Source organism: Trichosurus vulpecula, chromosome 6 (genome assembly GCF_011100635.1).
Source record: "Trichosurus vulpecula isolate mTriVul1 chromosome 6, mTriVul1.pri, whole genome shotgun sequence".
NCBI classification, from domain to species: Eukaryota; Metazoa; Chordata; class Mammalia; order Diprotodontia; family Phalangeridae; genus Trichosurus; species Trichosurus vulpecula.
Genome location: NC_050578.1, coordinates 211841207 through 211864480, shown reverse-complemented (window position 1 = coordinate 211864480; position 23274 = coordinate 211841207). Strand labels below are relative to the sequence as shown.

Below are 23274 nucleotides of genomic sequence, written 5' to 3'. Positions count from 1 at the left end.
AGCCACACACACTAATCAGCAACACACAACTAATCAGCAACACACAACTAATCAGGACACAGCCAAGAACTCTATCTCCCCTTCAACTCTGAAGTCAAGATCTGAAGCCCCACAGAACAGAGCACAGGTCCTGCACTGAGGTCCTGTCACAGGTTTCCCAGACTAGACAAAGTGTCTCCCTAGCTAGAAAAGCCTCAAGGCATCTCATCCAACCAGGACCTGAATGCGAACCACCTTTACTGCACCTCACCCTTAACCTATTCCATTTTTAACTGGACCAAAATGCATCTCTCTATAACTTCCTCTCATTACTCCTACTGCTGTCCTCTGGGACCAAATAACAGTCTAATCATTCTTCCATAAAACTATCCTTCAAATATCTGAAGAAACTAACTTTTAGAAGTTTGAACCCTTTCAATTTATAAAACATCTATTTTTAAAAGACCTTTTTTTTTTGGAAATTATAAGTTGATCACCTGTCATCAAAACTTGTAAAGCAAATCTACCAGCGTATCAATGAATATATGAATACAAGTGTACTGGGTAATCATAATTTCACAATAACTTTTTTGTATTACGGACAGTCTAGAAACAACTTTTTTCAAGGGAATCCTTATAGTCCTAACTATTGAAGCTGAAATTAAATACGATAAATGGAGTTCAAGCCTTCAGACAGTAATACAGGTAATTGAAGCCACTGTACTTTGTGCTTTTTGCATGAAAAAGGCCTAGCAAAATGAAACCAAAGGCCTAGCAAAATGAAACTTAATCACAGGGATTCAAACCCCTGACAATTGCAAGCATTACAAAAATGAGTCCAGAGGAAACACTCTGAAAAAGCAAACTTAAATGTTAACTGAGTCATCTGGTGCCCACTACCCACCAAACAGCCATTTCTCAGATAGCAGGAAGGAATAGAGAACCCACTCTACCACACTCAACAGATGGCCAGCTAGTTCCTGCATTATTATCTACCTGAAGCTGCCCATTCTATTTGGGGACAAGTCCATGTACTACAAGGTCTTTTCATCTACTGAGCTGAAATTTGCCTCTCTGTAATTTCTAGCCATAATCCCTTAAATTCTGCCCTCTGGGACCAAAAGGAGTTCAATTTAATCCCCCCAAATATCACCACACACATGGTTGAAGACAGAACCTTTCCCAAAGATCCAAGCCCTCTTAATTTACAAGACTCCTTGCAAATTAAAAGACCTTTCTCTCTTATGATTTCTCAATTGCATTTCAGTTAACTGGGATTGAAAACTAGGATGACAAGAAATGATGGATACTCAGAATTTAACTTGATGACTGTGTATTCTGACTTTACGAGAAAATACTGGAGAAAATCATCAAATATGTTTCAAAAATCAAGTCTTGGCAGCAGTGGAGTGAGGATAAAAACTATGTTTTACTTTGGCCAGATCAACAAATAAAATTTTGATAGATTAATAGTGAGTAATAATGATTTCTCTTAGTCAAATATTGTTTTAAAAGCAGAAATGTCAGCACAGGTCCAATTTTTGCTAATTTGAGATGTGCAAACATGGATAGATTTTGGTAGTATGTAAAATACCACTTCATTGGTAACATTTCAATAGAAAAACTATCAAATACAAGTGCAATTTCCAAATAAAGTGAAACTTTACCCTTTTAAAGGTATCATTTATTATTATTTTTGCTCCTGTTTCAAGTCACTTCTCTGGGTGTGTTTCCTTTTCTTTAAAGTGAGGGGAACAGATGATCTCTTCCAACTCTTAACTTGTCTATTTTTTTTATCTCTAAAACACAGACTAAACTCTTACTTGCGTACTTCAAAAGGAATCTCATGCTGGCTCAAAATGAGGCTACTTCCTGCAAGTCCTCTCAGATCCCTTCAAATAGAATGAAACACATTATGGCTCTATCATTGTATCAACTCCAATCGAAGCCTCTGTCTGCTTAGCTCTTGTTACTATTCCACTTGTCAAGAAAGCAGTTGTTCTTGGTTTGAAGCTTTGTGGGAGAGAATAAAAAAGCATGTGCATATGTCCGGGTATCATGGGACCAGCATAATGCGTCGTCCCAGCTTTTCTGCTGAATCTCAGGTAAGTCTGTCCCTCTTCTTCACTGTGCTATGGGGCCTCAGAAGTATTGTGACAGACTGAGTGATTATTATTTTTCTCATCTTACAAATGGGGAAATTATCATCAATTCTACTGGGCCTTCTTATATCACGACTATAATAACTGTTAAATACAGATTGGAGCTTAGCCTAGTGCTGAATTAAATTGCCTCTGTGAAAATATTGGACTGAAAAAACTGTGGTGACTTTTTTTAATGAGTAAATTGTGTTTATTCATAAACATAAATACAAAAAAGGATTATTACCTCTAACGAGGAAAGACAACTTGTTTATGGTCCCACGACTATACCATAGCAGGACTAAGGTTATAACCCAAGTCAGTCTAATGCCCTTCCATCAAGGCTTAATTAAATTTCAGATTTAACAGTAATAAAATTTCATTGTAAATTTTCCTTCTAATAAATGTCCAAAGTGAAAAAGTAAGCAAGCAAGAAAGACAGATTTCAGATAACATTACAAAAATTCTCAACTGTTTTAAGTTCCTTATGGAAATAGCTTCAAATGCATAAAATCAGACAAATATTCTAAAACAAAACAAGGTAAACACTTGAGAGATCATATTCACCTTTTGAAAAAATTTTGAGAAGTCTTCTGTAACATTTCCTTTAGCAGCTTTGTTTTTTAAGGCCATTTCCTCAATTGTGTCTTGAAGAAATTTAGCCACTTCAAGTTTTACTCTCAATTCTTTCTTCAATCTCTCCTCCTATAAAGGGAAAAAAAAAAAAAGGAAGCTTTAGCTGACAATGGCCTATCTCAGAAATACATTTTCATTCTGAAATTCGCTCTGCTGTATCTCACTTGAGAGTAACTACCATATCAATGTCTCCTCACTAAAGGGTGGCCATTATGAATCTGCAGAAACAGGTGAGCTGCCATCTCATTGGCAGAAATGGACCATTTTGTTATGGGTGGCTCCAAAGAAACAAAACAGCTTCCCTATTATTTCACTTTGGAATACAGATCACCAAAAAAATTTATTTTACTTAAAGCAGAACAGCATAATGAGGAAATCTGTAAGTATGCTGAAAATTACATCACTGCAATATAAAGTTAACACAAAGCTTCCAAATGGACAACTATAGTTAACATCTGAAATGTGGCCAATGAACTGCAAAGTTTTAAGCAATTTTAAAAATCATTCAAAAACTAGCTTCTTTTGACTCATATTTACTATTACCTTTATGGACTGTGTCTCAAACGTTGATGGTAACATATTCGGGAAGAGCTTAACAGCAATCGGAAGCAGGAACTCCATGAATGGGACCACAATAAAGACTAGGAAAGGGACCAGGCGAAAAAGATCAGCACATATCCGAAGAAACTGGGGAAAAGAAAAATATTAGTGGGTAACTGAAAAGAATTATTTTTTTAGAGAGGAAGAATGTTTTTTCCTACATAAAAATCAGTGACAACTACATTATAAGGAAGAGCTGCCTAGAAGTTAACGCCAAAAAGTATCAAGTGGTTCTGTTCCTAGAGATCTTCAAGCAGGGCTAGAAAACCATTTGCCAGGGATGTTGTACAAGGTTTCTGGCTTCAAATAATGGCTAGACTAGAGGGACTCCATCTAGTTCTATCTTGAATTCCTTTAAAATCGAAGTTTCTGAATCTATGAGTTTTGACATACATTCTACAAATTTTGATGTAATTTTTTCAAAAAGGTAAAATCAAGCCACACACAACCTCTTTTCTTTTTTAAGGCATGTTAATTCACACAGTATAAGCATGCTAATATATATTCATCAATAGAACAATAATATGGCTATGTATTATAGGTGCTTTAAAGCATAGAAAGTTAACCTTTTACAGATTATCTAAGGTAGGCAGCTCACACTTCCCATTTTAGGCAAGGAACCAAAGAGGAGGAGGCAGAAAAGGAAAGGGTCCCAAGCCCAAGTGAGCTGAGTCAAGGTGAAGTGAATAGCCATGACTGCCCAGGTAATAGAGATCCAGTCATGTCCACAGCAGAAGTGAGGCTGGGAGGGGACATCTTACACCAGCAACACAGGACTCACCAACAAGGTAACAAGCTTGAAGATCTAGATGAGGCTAATCCATTTTCCTTTCAAGGTTTTTGAAAACCAAGAACACTGGGGCAGCTAGGTGGCACAGTGGATATAAAGCAACAGGCCCTGGAGTCAGGATGACCTGAGTTCAAATCCAGCCCCAGACACTTACTAGCTGTGTGACCCTGGGCAAGTTACTTATCCGCAAGTGTCTCCAAAAAAAAGAAAAGAAAGAAAACCAAGAACATTGAGCTGATCAAAGAAGGGGCAAGTAATACTATAATTTACACAAAGAGATCTACAAAACATATTGTAGGCCTTAAAGATAATTACCCAACACCTAAAACTGTACAATATGATCTAGATTACAAGGACTCTTTTTGCTAAGACTCAACTGGTTCTAGAGACTTGTTCAATGCAGGTGATGACTGGAGTGGGATTTACCATCGATCTGCTATGTAACAAACTCATGCTTCCAGAGGTTGCTACTAACATGTTACACAGCGCATATCTTTCTTTCTCCTACACCATTTGAACTATGAGACAATGAGTTTCTTGTTGCATCAATCTTAAATGATCTTGACTCAAGTGTTTCCATTATATCTCAAGTGAACAATAAAGAATTTGCTTCTCAAAGGGAATCCTTGAGAGATAAGCATTTTTTAGTTTCTGCAGATAAGCTACGAAACACAAGAAGAAAATTCTAAGTCAAGAAGAAAAATTAATGAGATTCAGACTTCTCTGAAATGCAGGCAGTAATGGTGAGAACACTTGACTAGGAATTAGAAGTAAAAGTAAAAGTGATAAATAGAATGCATCTATTAGAACCCTGAAGTGATGATACAAGTGGACTAGAATCTAGAGTTGATACCTAAGTGGATGAAGGCAAACTTAGAAAACTAGAAGCAGGAATTAAATGTGCTACAGGCTCAGCTAGTAAGAGACACAACAAAGCCTCTGCAATCTGGTCAATGTGCCAATCTGATGGTAAACAAAACAGTCACTGTCTTGCTAAATCTCTAGCTTATCATGAACAATGTGTGTAGTTCAACAAATGAGTTGTTTTCTGGAGCTAACATAATGAAATTAAAATACTGTTGCTGAAATCCTTAAATCCAGGCAGAATCTCAGAAATCAAGGAGGAAGAAAAGCCCTGACAAAATACTGAAATGACATGGAATAAAGCTCTGCATGCAAACTGAAATCGCTACTTGTTTACTTGGGGAATACAATCATGTCTTTAAGTACAGTCCTCTCTTTCTCAGAATTCATCATGAAACAAAGATTTCATGGCCTAAAACAGTGTTATTAGTATTAAAAGTCAGTTGGGTGATAGCTATTGGACCTGAAGTAAGCAAAATATTTCATAAATTCTTTGAATTAATGACTCCCTTACTAACAATTTCGAAAAAGGAAAAATTAATGTTAAAGAAAAAGAAAAGGGAAAATATTAAGGAACTTTCTAAACAAAGAAATATGACATCTGGAATAAGGATAGCTTTCTACTGTTCATTAAAATATTAAGTGGATATTAATTGCAAGATGATCCTAATAAGTATACGTTAAAGAAAAAAATGATAAAAAACTGTAACATAAAATGTACATGACAGAGATGACTAACTTTTGGCTAAGGAATGTTAAATCCTCGCTAATATTTTTGAAGATTCATGCTTATACTTGTAAGAAATAGAGTATAAAAAATACACAGATGCAGATTAACAATTAAAGAATTACAAATTTAAAGGGCCCCCAAAAGTAGCAATGAGCTACTCTAAGGTTGTTGCAGAAATTGTTTACTTATATTATCCTATAGTGCTAGGAACAAAAGGTCAAGACTATCGCAAGAATCAGTGAAAAAAAGTATAAAGGCCTAACTGTACCAGATTTCAAACTATATTACGAAGTGTTAATCATCAAAACAATTTGCTACCGGATAAGAAAATAGAACGATTGATCAATGGAATAGATTATGTATACAATACAGAGAAGCAAAGGAGCACAGTAAACTGATGTTTGATAACCTAAGATCTCAGCTTTGGGGGCCAAGAACTCACTATTTGGCAAAAACTACTGAGAAAACTGGGAAGTAGTTTGGCAGAAACTAGGCACAGACCAACATTCACACAACATATACCAAAATGGATACATAATTTAGACATGATAACATAAGCAAATTAAGGGAGTATAGAAGAAACTACCTATTATTTCCATGGATAGGGGAAGAATTCCATGAACAAACAAGAGATATAGAGGTTCACAGGAGGTAAATTGGGTAATTTTGATTACATAAAATTTAAATTTTTGTACAAACAAAACCAATGCAGCCAAAATTAGAAGGAAAGCAATAAAGTGGGAGAAAATATTTACAGCAAGTTTCTCCGAAGGTTTCATTTCTCAAATGTATAGAGAACTGAGACAATTTTTAGGAGCCATTCCTCAAATGATAAATGGTCAAAGGATATGGTTTGGGCAATTTGCAAAAGAACAAATTGAAGCTTTCTATAGTCATATGGAAAGATGCTCTAAATCATTATTAGCGAATTACAAATTAAAACAATGCTGGGGTACCACCTCACATCTATCAGAAATGAAAAATGCTGGAGGAGTTAAGGGAAAATAGGTGCTCTAATGAACTGTTGCAGGAGCTATCAATTAGTCTAACTATTCTGCAGAAAAATTTGCCACTATGCCCAAAGGACTATAAAACTGTATATATCCTGTGACCCAACAATATCACTACTAGGTCTATATCCCAAGAAGATAAAAGGAAAAGGAAAAGGACCCATATGTACCATTTACCATGTAACATTTATAGCAGATCTTTTTGTGCTTACAAAGAAGTAGAAACTGAGGAGTTGCCCCTCAATTGGGGAATGGCTAAACAAGTTATGATATAAAAATGTAATGAATAGCACTATACTATAAGAAATGATGAAGGGAATGGTTTCAGAAAAAAATGTAAAGACTTACATGAACTGATAAAAAATAAAGTGAGCAGAACCAGAAAAAACAACCTAATCAGTAACATCAATACTGTACAGTTACTCAACTGTCAAAGACCTAGTAACTTTGATCAATGCAATGATCCACCACAACTCCAAAGGGCTCATGATACAGAATTTGAAATTGAAAATAAAAAAATTTTTAATAAAAATTGTATAATGCTAAATTCATTAAATGTAAATTTTTACTTTCTTAATATGTGTTTAAAAAAAACTTTTTCTGCTCAGGTGTATTGCTAAACTTTCCAAATGATATTTTAGATAACAAAATTAAGGAGGCAGAGGTTTAGGATCTTTCTAGTTAACATGAGAACAATCTATCCTGTGCCTTTACAAAATTTTTCTGAGTTCACACTGAATTCCATAGATCTTTTGCTGTTTAATGTAAACGTTCTTTTAAAAAAATAAATTATAGTTTTTCTCACCTTAAAAAAAAAATATTTCAACCAAGCAAGGCTGTTTGCTACCCAGTCCAACTCTACAAGTTAACTTTTGTCAATCCTTTAAATGAATAGTCTTTTATTATTAGCTTGTATGTTTAGCAAAGTCTTAAAATTCACAATGAATCCTCTAAGAAGCTTTCATAGATGTGGACAAATCCCAATTCTTATAAATGGGTCTCTTGAAAGCAACACGTACAACCATCAAACACATCTGAACACTATAGACAATAGTGTAAGTTTCCAAATCAGCTTAAGTCTTCTATGAATTCTGCTTTTTTTTCCACACAGAAATTAGAAGGTACTGAATAAAAAAGGAAAACGTTACAAATTCTTAGAAGCATTACGGTGATAAATTCCACTGTGATTAATACATTCTCTTTAACAGTTATACCATTTTTTTCTTTAAAAAAATTATTTGTTATATGAGGTAAGCTCTCTGGGAAGGGGATAAGGAAGGTTATTGAAAGAAATTCTGGTAACACAAAAAGCAAAAACAATTAAAAAAATTATTTTAAGTTACTATTTCTGAAGAAAGGAGTAAACCATAATCCTAGGACAAAATTCTCAAAGAATTGGAATACTGACCTATTTTATATATGAATGAAAATACCCATGTAATCTCCCTAAGAACTAGAAAGTCTAATTCAACTAATATAAATTGCTGATTTACACATAAAGTGTAATACCTTAAGCAAATTAGGAGAGCATGGAATAATCTATCTGTCAGATCTATGGGTAAGAGAAGAATTTGGGACAAAAGAAAATATAAAGAGCATTATAAAATAGTTTTGATTATATAAAATTAAAAAGTTTTGCACAAACAAAACCAATGCAATGAAAATTAAAAGGAAAGCAGAAAACTGTGGGGGAATTTTGCAACAAATATCTCTGATAAAGGCCTCGTTTCTCAAATATGTAGAGAACTGAGTCAAATTTATAAAAAAATACAAGTCATTCTCCAGTTGATAAATGGTCAAAGGATATGAATAGGAAGTTTTCAGACAATCAAAGCTATCTATAGTCATATTAAAAAATGCTCTAAATCACTACTGATTAAATAAATGCAAATTAAAACAACTCTGAGATACCACCTCACAGCTATCAGATAGGCTAATATTACAAAAAAGGAAAATGATGCATGTTGAAGGGGATGTGGGAAAACTGAGATATCAATGCACTGCTAGTGGAGTTGTGAACTGATCCAACCATTCGGGAGAGCAATTCTGGAACTGTGCCCAAAAGGTTATACCTTTTGATCCAGCAATACCAACTGCTATGTCTATTTACCAAAGATATTTAAAAAAAAAAAAAGGGAAAAGGACCCATCTGTACAAAAATATTTATAGCAGTTCTTTTTGTGGTGGCAAAGAAATGGAAATAGATGAGATGCTCATCAATTGGGGAATGTGACATGATTGTGATGGAATATTATTGTGCTATAAGAAATAACAAGCAGGATGATTCCAGAAAAACCTGGACTTACATGAACTGATACAAAGTGAAGTGAACAGAATCAGGAGATTATTGCACACAGCAACAGTAATATTGTACAATAAGAACTGTGAACGACTTAGCTATTCTCAGCAATACAATGATCCAAGATCCAAAGGACTAATGATGATGCATACTATCCAACTCCAGAGAAAGAACTGATATTGTTTGAATACAGACTGAAGCATGCTATTTTTCCCTTTCTTTTATTCTTTTTCTTTTATTTGAATTTTCTTGTACAAAATTACTAATATGGAAATGTTTTACATGATTACACATGTATGACCTATATCTGAACTGCTTACCATCTCAGGGAGAGGGAAGGGAAGGGAAGGGAGGGAGAGAGGACAGAATTTAGAAAAAAGTGAAAAGTGCACTGGCCCTGGAGTCAGGAGGACCTGAGTTCAAATCCAGCCTCAGATACTTGACACACTTACTAGCTGTGTGTCTTTGGGCAAGTCACTTAACCCCAACTGCCCTGCCTTCCCCCCTCCAAAAATAATAAAAATTAAAATGTTAAAAATTGTTTTAACATGTAATTGGGGAAAAAATTAAAAACATTTTAAAAAGAATTTCCCCAATAAACCACAATAGCTCACATTCAGAGAGCATTTTACATAAGTTATTACTATTGACTTCATCCGATTCTCATAACTCTTAAAACATGTTATACAAATATTACTATGCTTATTTTATAGACATGAAACCCCAGGTCCTCTAAGCTAAGTAACTGCCCATGGTCCTACAGCTTTTAAGTGTGGAGTAAGAACTGAAACCTAAGTTCTTAACTAAACCCAAGAAAGGACACACGACACAACCTCTCTGAGAGTTCACATCCATTGCTTTGTGGAAACAACATGAAATATCAACTAGCTTCTCTAAAGCAACTAAAGGCAAATTCATCACTCATTTCCACCAAGGCAGTGTGAGGCTGAGAGGGCATAAGAGAAGGGAAGGTCTGTGTTTCCTTTTCCTACCTCCAACTCCAAGAGATGCAGTCTGGACTCTCCCCTTGCTACCATCATTCAGCAAAAGGTATTATGCAATCAGGATCCTAATAGCACATTCTCCCTCTCCATCCCAACTTCTTCCCTGATACAAGGGGATTGTAGCACACCTACTGGTGTCTTCTCAAACGTTCTAAGCTCCTAGTTCCTTAATCTAGTAGATGCCCACGACTGATACCTCACCCTCACACCTGGATAATCACACTATTGATCTGTCCATCATCCACAAGTGTTCCACAACACAATAAAATTCTGAAATTCTTCTTTTCAGATCACAGCCTCCTATCATAGTCCATCTCTCCCTGTAGAATGTACCCCTCCTAACCCTATTCTTCATCCTCATTTAGCCATTCACTCTCCATTCCGCAGTGTCCTCTGGCTATCAACACCACTCGAACCTCACTTCCCCCCTTCCCCATCTCAACTTTACATTGTTCTCTGCTCTCTAATCCCTTGCTCCTCTACACAGCACTACCCAAATGCACAATGTGCCAAACTTCAATCTATTATTCCTACCATCCACCTCTTCAACTCTAACATACTACTACCAAAGCTTGAGGAAATCACGCAAATGAGAAGCTAAATTCACTAGGCATTTATGTTTTCTAATCTCAAATGGCCCCTAACCATAGCAAGATAATTTTTTTAATCCTCCCTAATTGATTCTCTTTCTCAATCCCCACAGAGACAGTCTATTCTTCTCAGATCTCCCTCTCACACTACCCTTTTCACCCTTCTCAGGTGAGGAGAAAATAGAGACCTTGGCTGAATAATAGAGCACTGCACTGAGAAATCAGACCATCTACCAAAAGTTCCATTGTTTTCTCTTCTCTTCATCTTAAAACCACGTAAGGTCATCCTCCATTCTCCTCAACCCTTACTCTAAATCCTCAATCTCTGCAACTTTCAATAGTGTTGGCCAATATTTCCTGGATACTCTCTCCTCAAGGTTTTCCTGACCTTGCTTTCTCTTGGTTCTACTCTTCTCTGCTCTTTCTTACTGGTTTATCATCAGTATCAAGCCCTAACTAAAGGTCTGCCTCAAGGATATATCCTGGGGCCCTCTACTCTTTCGACACTCTCCTATTCAACAAATTCCAATGGCATCCGGTTGCCTCTAGAATAAAATATAAGCTCCTCTGCTTAGCTTTTGAAGCCCTTTGTCACCTGGTCCTAACCTACCTTTCCAGGAGCTGAAGAACAAGTAGGTAAAATGTAAATGGAAAGTAGAAACTACTCTTTTCAGAAATTTGGTGGTGAAAAGAGAGGTAAGATGATCTCTTGAACTGGGAACACAGTTAAGGGAAAAACTGGGGTTTTAGATTGGGAGGTCCTCTTTGGGGGGTTAGCATAGGGGAGAACTGAATGTTTTATAGGTCAGGGAGAAGGAGCTAAGACACAGAGGATTATATCCTTTGAAATTAAAGAGAAGGAAAAAAGAATGGATGAACACAGAAAGAGGTAAAGAGGAGTCAGGTCAAGGGAGTTTCTGTTGAGCTAACTGTGTCTAAGCTGTCTTCCCAATTACAGTGGTCTACCAACCCTTTCATGGCTTCCAGAATTATCACCATACTAAAAGACATTATTGTACACAGTGCTGGCTGCCTCTCATACTGGTGAAATCATGTCTGTCTATTAACATCTTCCAAGGGTCACAGAGGCACAGTATGATTATTCCTGGTCTCACTTCCAGCCACACAGTGAAACATCTCATGTCTTTCTCAGCAGTCACAGGATTGTTATTGAATGGCAGGGAAAAGATACCTTACTCCTTCAAAGTCCTTTGAGGGGCCGCACAGGTGGCTATTTTAAGCCCACAAAGGTATGCCTTCTATTACTTTATCAGAGTTTTCCTCCTCTTCCAGTATCAACACACCTGCTTCTTACCTGTCCCAGGAGCTCCTAACCACTCCCATTTATCTATCCCTTTTTTCTTAGCTCTTTTATACCTTATCACTTATCCCACAAGACTCCAGCATTTCTTCCTCATCACCATCACACTGAAACTGCTCTTCTTCTACATAGCAAAATCCCCAGCACAGTGCACCAGGTCCGAGCTTCAGCTCTACTCTGAGGAATTCCTTTGTTGCTGGGTCACAAAAAGCAGTTTGCAGCCAAAGTCTAAGCCCTCTTCTGCCCCCACTGCTATGAACTTTAGTACAGTCAGTCATTCCAGAAACCTGAGGGCTTAAGAATGGAAGTTTAAAGTACCTCAAAACTAAAGAGACCATACACTTTGCAGCAAGAATTGTCAGATGAGAGTAATTTAACAATGTAATTAATTGCTAGATACAAAATGACATGTAAGTTAATAAACTTAGATATTATGCAAAACATTTTTAATAAATTATTTTATCACCTGACAGTCTAATAGTCTGCATCAATGGAGAATAATCTTTCTTTCACATAATCAGCATACTATGAATGATTAGGTGATGTTTACTGATAAAACTGTACTTAGCTGTATTTTAAGTTAAATTTCAAAAGGCAGAAAAATTTAATACATATTTAAATTTTAAATTTTATCTACGCAAGTCCTTATACCAAAACTAGACCCCAAGACACAAGCTACTCAGAAAGAAAATAAAAGGAGACTCTTTAACTCTAAGCAACCAACCAAGGCTTGCAAATCTACTACCATCATTTTCAAAATAGCTAAAAATAAGAGATGTGTCTCATATTGGCACAGCCAATGAAATGTAAGCTAACAGTCAGGGACTGTTTCATTTTTGTCTTTGTTCATCTTGGTGCCTAAAATAGTGCTTTAGCAGGTACATAATAGGTGTTTGTTGAATAAATATTTATAGTTCACTCAAAAATCACCAGGCCAAGCAGATTACTATTCAGTTATCCCTTGAAATAAAGTAAGCAAATATGCAGAAAATTCTCCATCATAAATCAATTTGCCTAAAATTTAGGCAAATTGCCAAAGCTGCCAAGTCTCATGTCTGTTATTCCAAACACTCATCTCTAGTCAGATCTAACTTAAATCTTTATTGAAAATAGCTAAAGCAAAAAAAAAAAAAAGAAAAAGAAAAAGAAAATAGCTAAAGCTCTAATTGAGGGGACTGAGGGACGAGAGTCTCCTCAACAGCTAAAATCTAAGGAAAAATAGAGGCCACAGAATTCAGGACGAGGGTAGAATTCAGGATGCTCCCCAGCACAACTTGAAATATTTTAAGAAAAAAAATTAAAGATCATCATTGATATCTCTGGGAGCCAGTAAGATAACAAAGCCTCCCTCCCTTAGTGCACATCCCCTGCCTGGTGTGACTACCAACCAGACCACATAGGAATAAGAATGGCCATCATGATCAACTGATCAAGGATTGGCATTTAATATGACCAAAGATATGGAACACCAGATCTCAAGGTTAAAAAAACCAAAGATGTACAGAAAATGACCAGCAAACATCTGAGACAGGCCAAGAGGAAAAAAGAGATCCATAGAGAAATTATCTTAATGTAAAATTAGAAGTACTGACCAGCTGAAATAGTACAGAGACAAAGCTAGATCAGGAAGCCATTAAGGCTAACAACTTCTACTTCTCTCTATAATAACACCTTCCACATTGACTACAACTATTATGTCTAGTTTCAATATTACTTTGTAACATGATGAGAACTATTAATATTCGAATTTGTAAAATCGATTAAAAAAATTCTGCCATCCTCTAAACGTGATTTTATTATACTCTAGGGTAAGCACAGGGATATTTCTCCTGTTTTTTAAGGAAGTCAATGGGAAAATGGAAGAATATAAAACAGAAATTTTAAGAACTTTCCAGAAAAGCCTCTAATCCATGTATATTTAACTGCAAAATAATGTCTACCTCTCTATTATTGTGATCCTCAATACAAATGTAATTTCCACAGCTTCTTTTTAATAATGGTCAGACTGACATTCTAGTTACCTAGTGCTTTCAGATTAGCCAAGCAATTTATATCCATGATTTCATTTGGCCGCATTTCCTGCGGGGCTTCTTTAAATGAACCTCAGTTTCTCATCATACGTACTTCATCCTATCATTATTTTCTATATATGATTTTTCTCTTTTTCAATCCCTCAAAGATCTATGATGTCATCAGGGTAGATGTTCTCTCCACGGATGGAGACTGAAAGTTTTCTCTGCCTTAGTTGATAGTTTTCATGAGGTGCCACGGCTGAAAGCATCCATACCCTACAGCCTGCCATTTAACGAGTTTGCCCAAACATAGCCAGGCTAGTCTTCAGATGCCAAGAAGTACAACCTGACCTACACGAAGCCTTTTCATTTTCATAAAACCTGCCAGGGATTCTGCACTGCACCACAATGAGACACTAAAAGAAGACTTTTTCTGCAAGTATTATAATTACTGATATTTTATTCAAATTCTTCTGTTCCCTCTTATGGTACCCACATCACTATATTACATGCTAAATCATTACATATCATTCAATTTATTTTCTACCTATTAGAGATAGCTATGTTTCAAAATGTCTGCCACTTAACAACTGATGGCAGACGGTTTCATACGTGCTACATTCATTTCCTGTTCTGAAGGAGAAAAACGGAGGCAGCAGACAATGGCTCTAGGACAGATATGCTCCCCTTCTTGTTCTCTATGTCACCATCTCCTCCTATTTTAGGCAAAGGAGAGCAAAACAATGGAACTTCCCAAGATGAATTGAGAGAGAGACCTTTCACACAGCAGCTTCTCGTAGGCAATTTGTGATTCTTTTTTGAGCTCCAAGGTGTACATGATAACACACCCCAGGAGGCAGAGGTGGAATCAGAGGCCCTGGGCTCCAGGCCTCACTCTAGCATTTACCCAGCAAAGTAGTTCTTCTGAGTCTCTGTCCCCTCATATGGAAAACTGGAAGAAAAAAACTTGCACCACTGTCCCTTAGGATTGTGAGGAAAGCATTTTATAAACTGCTATAAAAAAATTCAGGTATTATTACTATAAAAATTGATCTAGTTATGTAATTCTAAAGTTTTCCATGAACATTGTCAATTATTCATGGCCTTCTGAAAAGTAAAAATACTGAAAAAAATAAAATCAGATTTTTGACAATGTCTCCTTTCTTAAAACTTAAGTTTCTGAAAGACTCTACATTTATGGAAAATGAAATTTTTTATAAAGTTGACAAAATATTTTTAACATCAAGACTTGTAAAAATTATTGTTTGCAGCTATTTTCTGAACTATTTGAAATTAAATGTCTAACATACATTAATGGCATTTCTCCCATTTTCACTCCAGCCAGGAATAGAACCATCATTAGAACACTCCCCATTGGCAGGGTCATGCTTCAGAAAATGAGAGAGACAAAAGGCTGGCTGACAATATAATGAGCTGCCAGTTACTTCCCTGAAAAAAGGCAAGAAACACCATATGGTCTGCAATGCACAACTTCAATTATTTTAATGTTACCCTTTTATGGATACATTTTCCCTTCAGAAGAGATCTCTGATCATACATCCAACATCGAATTACAATGAATATGCAATCTTAAACTGAGGGGAAAAACTCCAGGAAACAGCTCTGCTCCTCAACATCCCCAAAGCCTATGCCACTGACTACACTTGTACAGAAATGTAAAGACGAAATTCATTTATTCAGACGTTTCCAAAGTGAACTGAAATACTCTACATGTTCAGTCTAATTAGTTGCTTCATTGATCTAAAAAACAAAAACAAAACAAAAACCCTTGGAGACATTACACACCAAATTTGCTGTCAATCTGCCCAACTCCCCAGGTTCTTAAATTCTAAAGGTTCATTGTGTCAAAGTTTCCTGCTACTACTCTGAATTGTCATAAGGATACTACTCCTTTGATCTTTGCTGTTTAAAAGTTCCCAACTGAAACACTTCAGGAAAAACAACATACTACTAGACCTTTAAAAAAAAAACCACATAAAAAATTAGCACCATATTTATACACTAGATTTTCTTAAAAGTTTTTATTTATACACTCAACATTAAGAACCTCAATTTTGAACTCTTCAATAAAGCAGGCATCTACTAAGATAATTAGCCTTACATGTTATTCAGGTCAGTAACTATGAAATATATGTATAATTCCCGGTACTGATGCTAAAATTAGCCCACAGATCAATAAACACATGACTCAAAACATAATGCATATAACAAAACATATATTGACAAAAATAAATGCTCAACAATATAGTTCTGACATGCCCAACTAATCAATGATATGAATTACACCTAAAAAAATAGTCTACCAATTAAATCATTCAAACTTGAGTTTATTTACTACCTAAGATTATTTGGATATTTGGATTTTTTGGATTCAGATATTTTGCATTTCCCCTCCATAAAAGCTATGTGAAAAAATATCAAATAAAAAATAACCTATTAAAATTTGAAAAGTTGAATTAGAAATTACATGTTTTTATAGATCACAACCAAACATTCTATTCTTTTTAACAAGACATAATAAAAAAATATAAAACTTATAACCAGCAAATGGTCATTAAATGTTTTAAACATGAGATCTGAACAAAGTATTCTATTATTTTCTTTTCAAAGGTTGTGCTTATGTACACACTTGTCTAAGGATTTGGAATTCATAAAGTTTCTCTTTTTTATTCCTAATACCCAAATGAGGATAATGTTTCATTAAATTTCAAGTAGTGAACAAATTAACATACGGTCTTAGACCAGGGGAGTCCAAGACTTTGATGTGGTAAAGTAGCAATCTGTGTATCCTTCCTCTTTTCCACCAAAGTCTCAACTTTATTGTTTTGGGGGTACACAAAGTTCATCTGTCCTTCCAAGTCTCTTACTCTTACATCCATTTTCAGGAAACAGACCAGCATCTAAAAGGCTATCCTGGAACAGGAAAACATATTTGTTTTCTTCTACAAGTTTAATAAGATGAAAACTGATAAAAATCCAATATATTTTTCAGACACATCCCTTTACAGCACTCACTGAAAATTATTTAAAAAAAATTATATTCTACTAATGCTTTTGTCTAGAGTATTAAACATCTGAGTATTACTATGATTATATCATTAGTTTAAAATATACCTAAAATTTAAATCTGGGGGCATTAAATTGTCTTAATTTTGTTTCCCTAATAAGTACTAACACTTCAAACCAGTTATTCATATATATGTGTGTATATATATATATATATATATATATACACATACACACACATACATTACAACACCAAGAGCATAGAGAACTTAACAAAATGTATTCAGTGAAATCTCCTTAAAAATTCCTACACAATAGGTTGAGAGAATAGGCTTATTCCCTTCTTTAAGTGGAGGAGAGCAATGATGCATTTAAATCCCTAGGATACTCAGCAAGAAGAGATTTAAGTCTTCTACCATCTAGTCCAATCATCTAGAAAGGCCACTGGCCTATAGATTACCTTGAATTAACTCTCAAAATGTTAGTCTTTACACTTAAAAAGAAAAGGGGAGAAAGGGAAAAAGGACCTTTTTTTCCATACAAGAATAATCATGAATTAGTCCTTATAAGGCATGAGGCATTTACACAATCCTACACAGAAATAACTTATCTGTTCCTAACCCTCAAATTAAAGAATGTTTAAAGCAACATGAAACCAAGCAAAATCAAACACAGGCAATCAAAGACATTCACTCCCTGTTACCTGTCTCCGCTCCCTCCGAGATAAGGTGCTACCATGGAGAATTCGCCACAGTGTCCGTGCAGCAATCTTAGTATCAATCCACAACAACCGGAAGCCATGATAATAGTGCTTCAACTCATCCACAACCTTTTGAACAAGTGATTTCTTCACAGGTGCCTCTACAGTGGGGCTGTAGACAGGCCCACCTTCTTCAAGCTTCTTATTTTTATCCTTAATAGACTTCAGGGACTTTTCCACTACCGAGTCATCTTGAAGGGGACAAGAAGAATGCAAGCACCGCACAGAAACATGTGGAGGTTCCAGAGAGCGCAAACCGGAAAGAGGCGTCCATAATTTAGGAGATCTTATTACCATATATGCTTGTTCTGGTTTTTTAGTCCAACAGTTTAAGTGATCACTTTTGAAGGAAATGTAAACAGGGTGGACATAAGTGCAACAACCAAACTTAATATTCCTTTAAAAAAGAAAGAAAGAGAGAGAGTACAGTGAGCAATCGAGGAGTTTAACTTAAAATCTAAAAACCATATATAGATATAGCAAGATGAATTAAACTAATACACCATACTTTGTCAAAAAATACCTGTATAAAGTAGCTCTAGACAAATAATGTTAAAATCAGTTAAGACAACAACATATTAACTAAATGCTTCATGTTAAAATGTCTTCAGAGTAATTTACTGTAAACTATTTACTGAAAAAAAATCCCTTCTTGAGTCAAGAAACAAACTACTTTTCTATTACCATAAAGCTATGTAAATAATATTAAAGGGAAATTTTGTAGTCTCTGGCCTCCTGGTTCCTACAGAGCTTGAACAAAAAGAAAAGACAGAAGTGGTCTGACAGGCTAGCTCAATCGGTTAAGACATGACACCAATGATGACAGGATTATGAGATTGATCTACATCCAACTAAGAGGGTTTCCTCTTCCTCCTAAATCCCAAGGTACCCCAAAGAAGTATAAATCAAGGTTATGGTCAATAGGTAGGCTCTGAATGTGTGATTCTCAGGAACCATTAGCCTCCAAAATATCCCCATAATACAATTCTTCAAAAAAGGGGAGGAAGGATTTTCCCTTCTATAATTTGGTATAAAAGATAAAATTCCTAGTTTAATTTTTGTTAACTGCTTGTAAATTTTTAACACAAGGGGGTTACATTCAAAGTATAAATGATTCAGTCTCATCGTCCTCAACTTCTCTGCAGTTAATGTCATAAACCAGCCCTTCCCAATCCCACACCATTCTGGATATCTCACCAACCTTGCCTCTCTTACCTTGCCTCTCTAAGTGTAGCTATTTTCCATAGTTTTTCCCAAAGTCAAGACCTATACATCCAAATCTGCACATCCTTGCCTACAGGACTTCACCACCACCCCCTAAGACCCTCCAAATTAAATCAATTAATACTTTGATATTTGACCTTAATGCAAATTTGGTCATAGGTAAGGGTCATAGGCAAATAAAATTTGGAAAATTATGTTGAGAAGCAAAGAATGAGAAACCAAAAATTTGTTTAAACACACACACACACACATGCACTCGCTTCACACCTAAACATCATTAATACTATAAAACCTTAAATGTCTCTTCCTTAACCAAGTGTTTGTGTTCACCATTGTTAGGGAAAAGATTCGGTGTTAAATCCAAACTGAAGAGGAATTTTCTATAAGGAGGTCCTCCAGATCAGTTTGCGGATTACATGCTGATTGCATCAAATCCTTCCCATCCAGAACAAGATAAAGGTAGGGAAAAAATTTCCTACACAAGTGACATTTGTAATTTAATAGGTTCCTCCTAACACTTAGGCCTAGAATACTAGTAGATATCACCAGGTGACAAGAGAGCCAAGCACTACTTCTGCAATTCAGCAAACACTGGTGACATTCATAAGAGAGAAGATTGATATTTTTCAAAATAAATCTGTTAAAACAATTTCTATCATATAACTACTAGTCTCAATAAAAATGCAAATTAAAAAGATACACAATAAAGGTCTGGTCACAACATGACTAATACAGAAATAGGTTTCATGCCTGTGCACGGTTAACTATATCAAATTGCTTACCTTCTTAATGGGGGGGGAGAAAAGGGAGGGAGGAAGAGAACTTGGGACTCAAATGTTTTTTTAAAAATTAAAAATCTTTACATATAATTGGAAAAAAAATTTTAAGTACTTAGCACTAGCTCTGATAACGTACATGAGACCTTCAAAAATTCTTTGCCCTTACCAAACAAAATAAGTATGACTCTCAAACTGAGATCATTAATGTCCCAAATTCGAGTACTGGTTATAATAAAAAATAACTCACCAAGCTCATCCTGTACATTTATACTCTAAATCCACATGCTAATAAGTGATCACTTTTTAATCTTAGAATTTGGAAGTATGATTTTAAACACTCATTTCAGATGATTAAAATTTTTAAATGCCACAATTTTTATTTTATTAATACCTTTTGTTGTAATATCAATCATCTCCAGCCATACCCAGTGGGTCTTCCCTTGTAACATAAAACCAACACAAGACAACAATGTCATCTAATAGCATAAGCTATATTCCATATCCAGCCCCTGCTTTTCCAAGAAAAAGGAAGCACATGCTTTATCTTTCTGTGGGCCCATGACTAGGCATTATAACTGCATAATTATCCAGAATTACTCTTCATTTTCATATTCTTTTCTCTTATTATTACTGTATTTATTGTACACTGTAGTCCTGGTTCTGTCATTCAAGTCATCTCATATTTCTCTGAATTCCTCATATTAGACATTTCATACAGCATAAATATCCCACAATTTCTTCAGTCATTCGCAGGTCAATAGATACCCATTTTGTTTCTGTTTTTTTCTTACTGCAACTAAAAATATTCTGGAATATATGGGGCCTTTTTTTCCTTTTACTTCTTTGAGGCATAAGCTTCCACATTAATCCAGGAGTTGGACTAAAGAACAGCTCTGTAAACTGTAACACTATATAAATTTAAGCTATTATTATGATTTCTGTTATTTATGGCATCTATATGGGATCTATATCTATATGATCATGTGCATTATCAATCAATATTTGCTGAATCTCTATTACCTCTTAACAAAAATGGTGAGTTGGCCACATTTCTTCTTATATTTTTATAGAAATGTCCACTTAAAACACATTGTAAATTGGTTTCTACAAGAGTAAAATAGTTTAATTTCAGAGAATGTGGCACTTTCTTCATCAGATGGCATGGGATTTTTTGAAAAGTCGACAATTAATTTGTAAAGCATTTAAAGAACCTTATGCTTTATAATGCTTAAGTAGTAGTAAAATTTACTCCCTGCCAGTGCTCTACAGTACAACAGAAACCTTAAAATGAAATTAGTTTTAATTAATCTTATCTCTAAACCCCAGTTTCAGAATTCAGTATTTCAGTATGAACTGTTCAATCAAAAAATGAGACCGCTGTGCAACACTGATCATGAAGTACTGCAGATGAAGGGCTGTAAAAAGGTCCAATTTAATTTATTTTGCAAGAATTATGATTATAAAGTCATTTTTTCCTCAAATTCTAATGGTCATATTTTATGCTACCTACTAGAATAATACCTCGGAAGAGATAAGAGGAAATAAATTTCAAAATATCAAAGGCTGTTTCAAGGAATGCTTTTTTTTTAAAAGCTAAAGGTAGAATCTAAAGGAAAATAAATTTATAGACTGACTTTCTTTCTCTACAATGATCTAATGACACATTGATTAAGGTCATATAGTGAACTCAGAAACCAACTGTATTAAAACTTACAGTTAAGCCTTGTTATATATTTCTTTAAAAAAAATTTTAAGATACTTGAGAATAGGAAAAAACTAAATGTCCTTCTCTTCATAACAAATCATTAGTAGCATTCTTATCAAGTGAAGTTTAATTAAAAGTTTCATAGAAGATTAATCATAATGTTAATATTTTAATGAGAGCTTTGATTTAGAAATGCCCATTAACTATTCATCCAGGAAAGAATAAAAGATATTTTATAAATAAAAGATAAAGAATGCTAACAAAAACATTTTCATTGAAGAAGGAAAGGTTGAGTAGTTTAAGTGGCACAGTTAAAACTTTGTTAATTCAAGGACAACTAGGTGGCACAGTGAGTAAAAGCACCGGCCCTGCAGTCAGGAGGATCTCAGTTCAAATTTGGCCTCAGACACTTGACACACTTAGCTGTGCGACCTTAGGCAAGCCATTTAACCCCAACTGCCCTGCCCTTCCCCCCTCCAAAAACAAAAAACAAAAAGAGGAAAAAAAAAAACTTCATTAATTCTTCCTAATTACAGCAAAGGCCAATCTGAATTAGTAACTTTTTTAAAAGAATGGTTTTATTTAGCCTAGTGAATACATTAACTCAAACTAGTAAAAAAGGAGTACTTACGATAGTTGACAATTTAATGTTTACAGGTGATTAAAAAGTTTATTGTTTGCAATATTTTTAAATGCCCATAAAATTTTTATACTATTAATAAAGTTTTACTAAGTAAAAGTAAACTTTAGATCAGTATCATGAATTCCTTAACAAATGAAACTACACTCTAAACATCTTACACCAAACCTAGGTAGGATAACCAGTCTGAAACGGTGTAACAAGTCAGGAACTATAACTTGGATGACACAGTTTTACTGTCATATCCTTCAAAGAATCAGAGGGTATATAAGAAGAACTAGCTCAAAATGCACACCAATTCTTCTGCCTTACCCTGGGAACTAGGTGGAGTATTAGATAAAATTATCTCAGTTACATACATGGAATGTCAGGGCTCTTACATCCCTCAGAGAGGTGAAAATTATAGTTACATCCTGTCTCTTCTCACTAAGGTCAACAGCCTTAAACTTTCTGGGTTTTGTTCATTTATGGGCTACCCTGACGACACACAAGATATACTTTAGAGCTGCCCACAAGCAAGGAAATTCATGAATACTAAACCAGACATGGAGCAGGGCATACAGACTATTAATGCTTGACATCAGAAAGCTCTCAGTCCAAATGATGAGGCCTTTGACACTCACTGTGTCTGTGACACAAGACAAGTCATTTAAGCTTCTAGGCCTCAGGCAGCTCTCCAGGATCATAGGAGCACACATTTAAAACAGAAAGAGACCCCTGAGGTCATCCAGTCGAACCCCCTCATTCCATATGAAATAGAGTAAGAGAGGTGGGAGTTTAACAAACCCTCATCTTGACTTCTCAGCAAGATCTCTGTCTCCTATGAACTGGTGGAAAGAATCCCCACATTACCAAGATCAGAGATCCCTGACAGGTTGAGGTGATCAACTTATGCACAAAGGAGAAGTTATTCTCAAACAAAAATTATTGCTGTTGTTACTGTTATTTCATTCTCTCTCCATGAGGACCAATGATAACACAACGGTGATATCCTGACTTGCAGGTGAATTGGATGTGAGTGGGGCAGGGCTGGGCAAAGTCTTGAGCCCCACTCTCTTCTCCAGGGTCATCGAAGTTCAGTGGCAAGACCACGGCTATTCTAAGTTAAAGTCTTTCCCAGGTCTCAGTTTGTCTGAGGTCATGCCCATTCAATGACTAAGGGC

General features: G+C 35.4%; 1 protein-coding gene across 2 annotated transcripts in view; it reads right to left on the bottom strand.

The window, feature by feature from the left end:
- The window catches only part of LETM1 (leucine zipper and EF-hand containing transmembrane protein 1), a 74623-nt gene that overhangs the window by 28748 nt on the left and 22601 nt on the right, over window positions 1-23274 (bottom strand). For both annotated transcript variants that reach the window (XM_036762656.1, XM_036762655.1), the window contains exons 3-5: window positions 17707-18160; window positions 3300-3443; window positions 2688-2825 (exon numbers count right to left, since the gene is read on the bottom strand). In XM_036762656.1, coding sequence (XP_036618551.1) covers window positions 2688-2825; window positions 3300-3443; window positions 17707-18160 — 736 coding nt within the window. The remainder of the gene's footprint in view (window positions 1-2687; window positions 2826-3299; window positions 3444-17706; window positions 18161-23274) is intronic.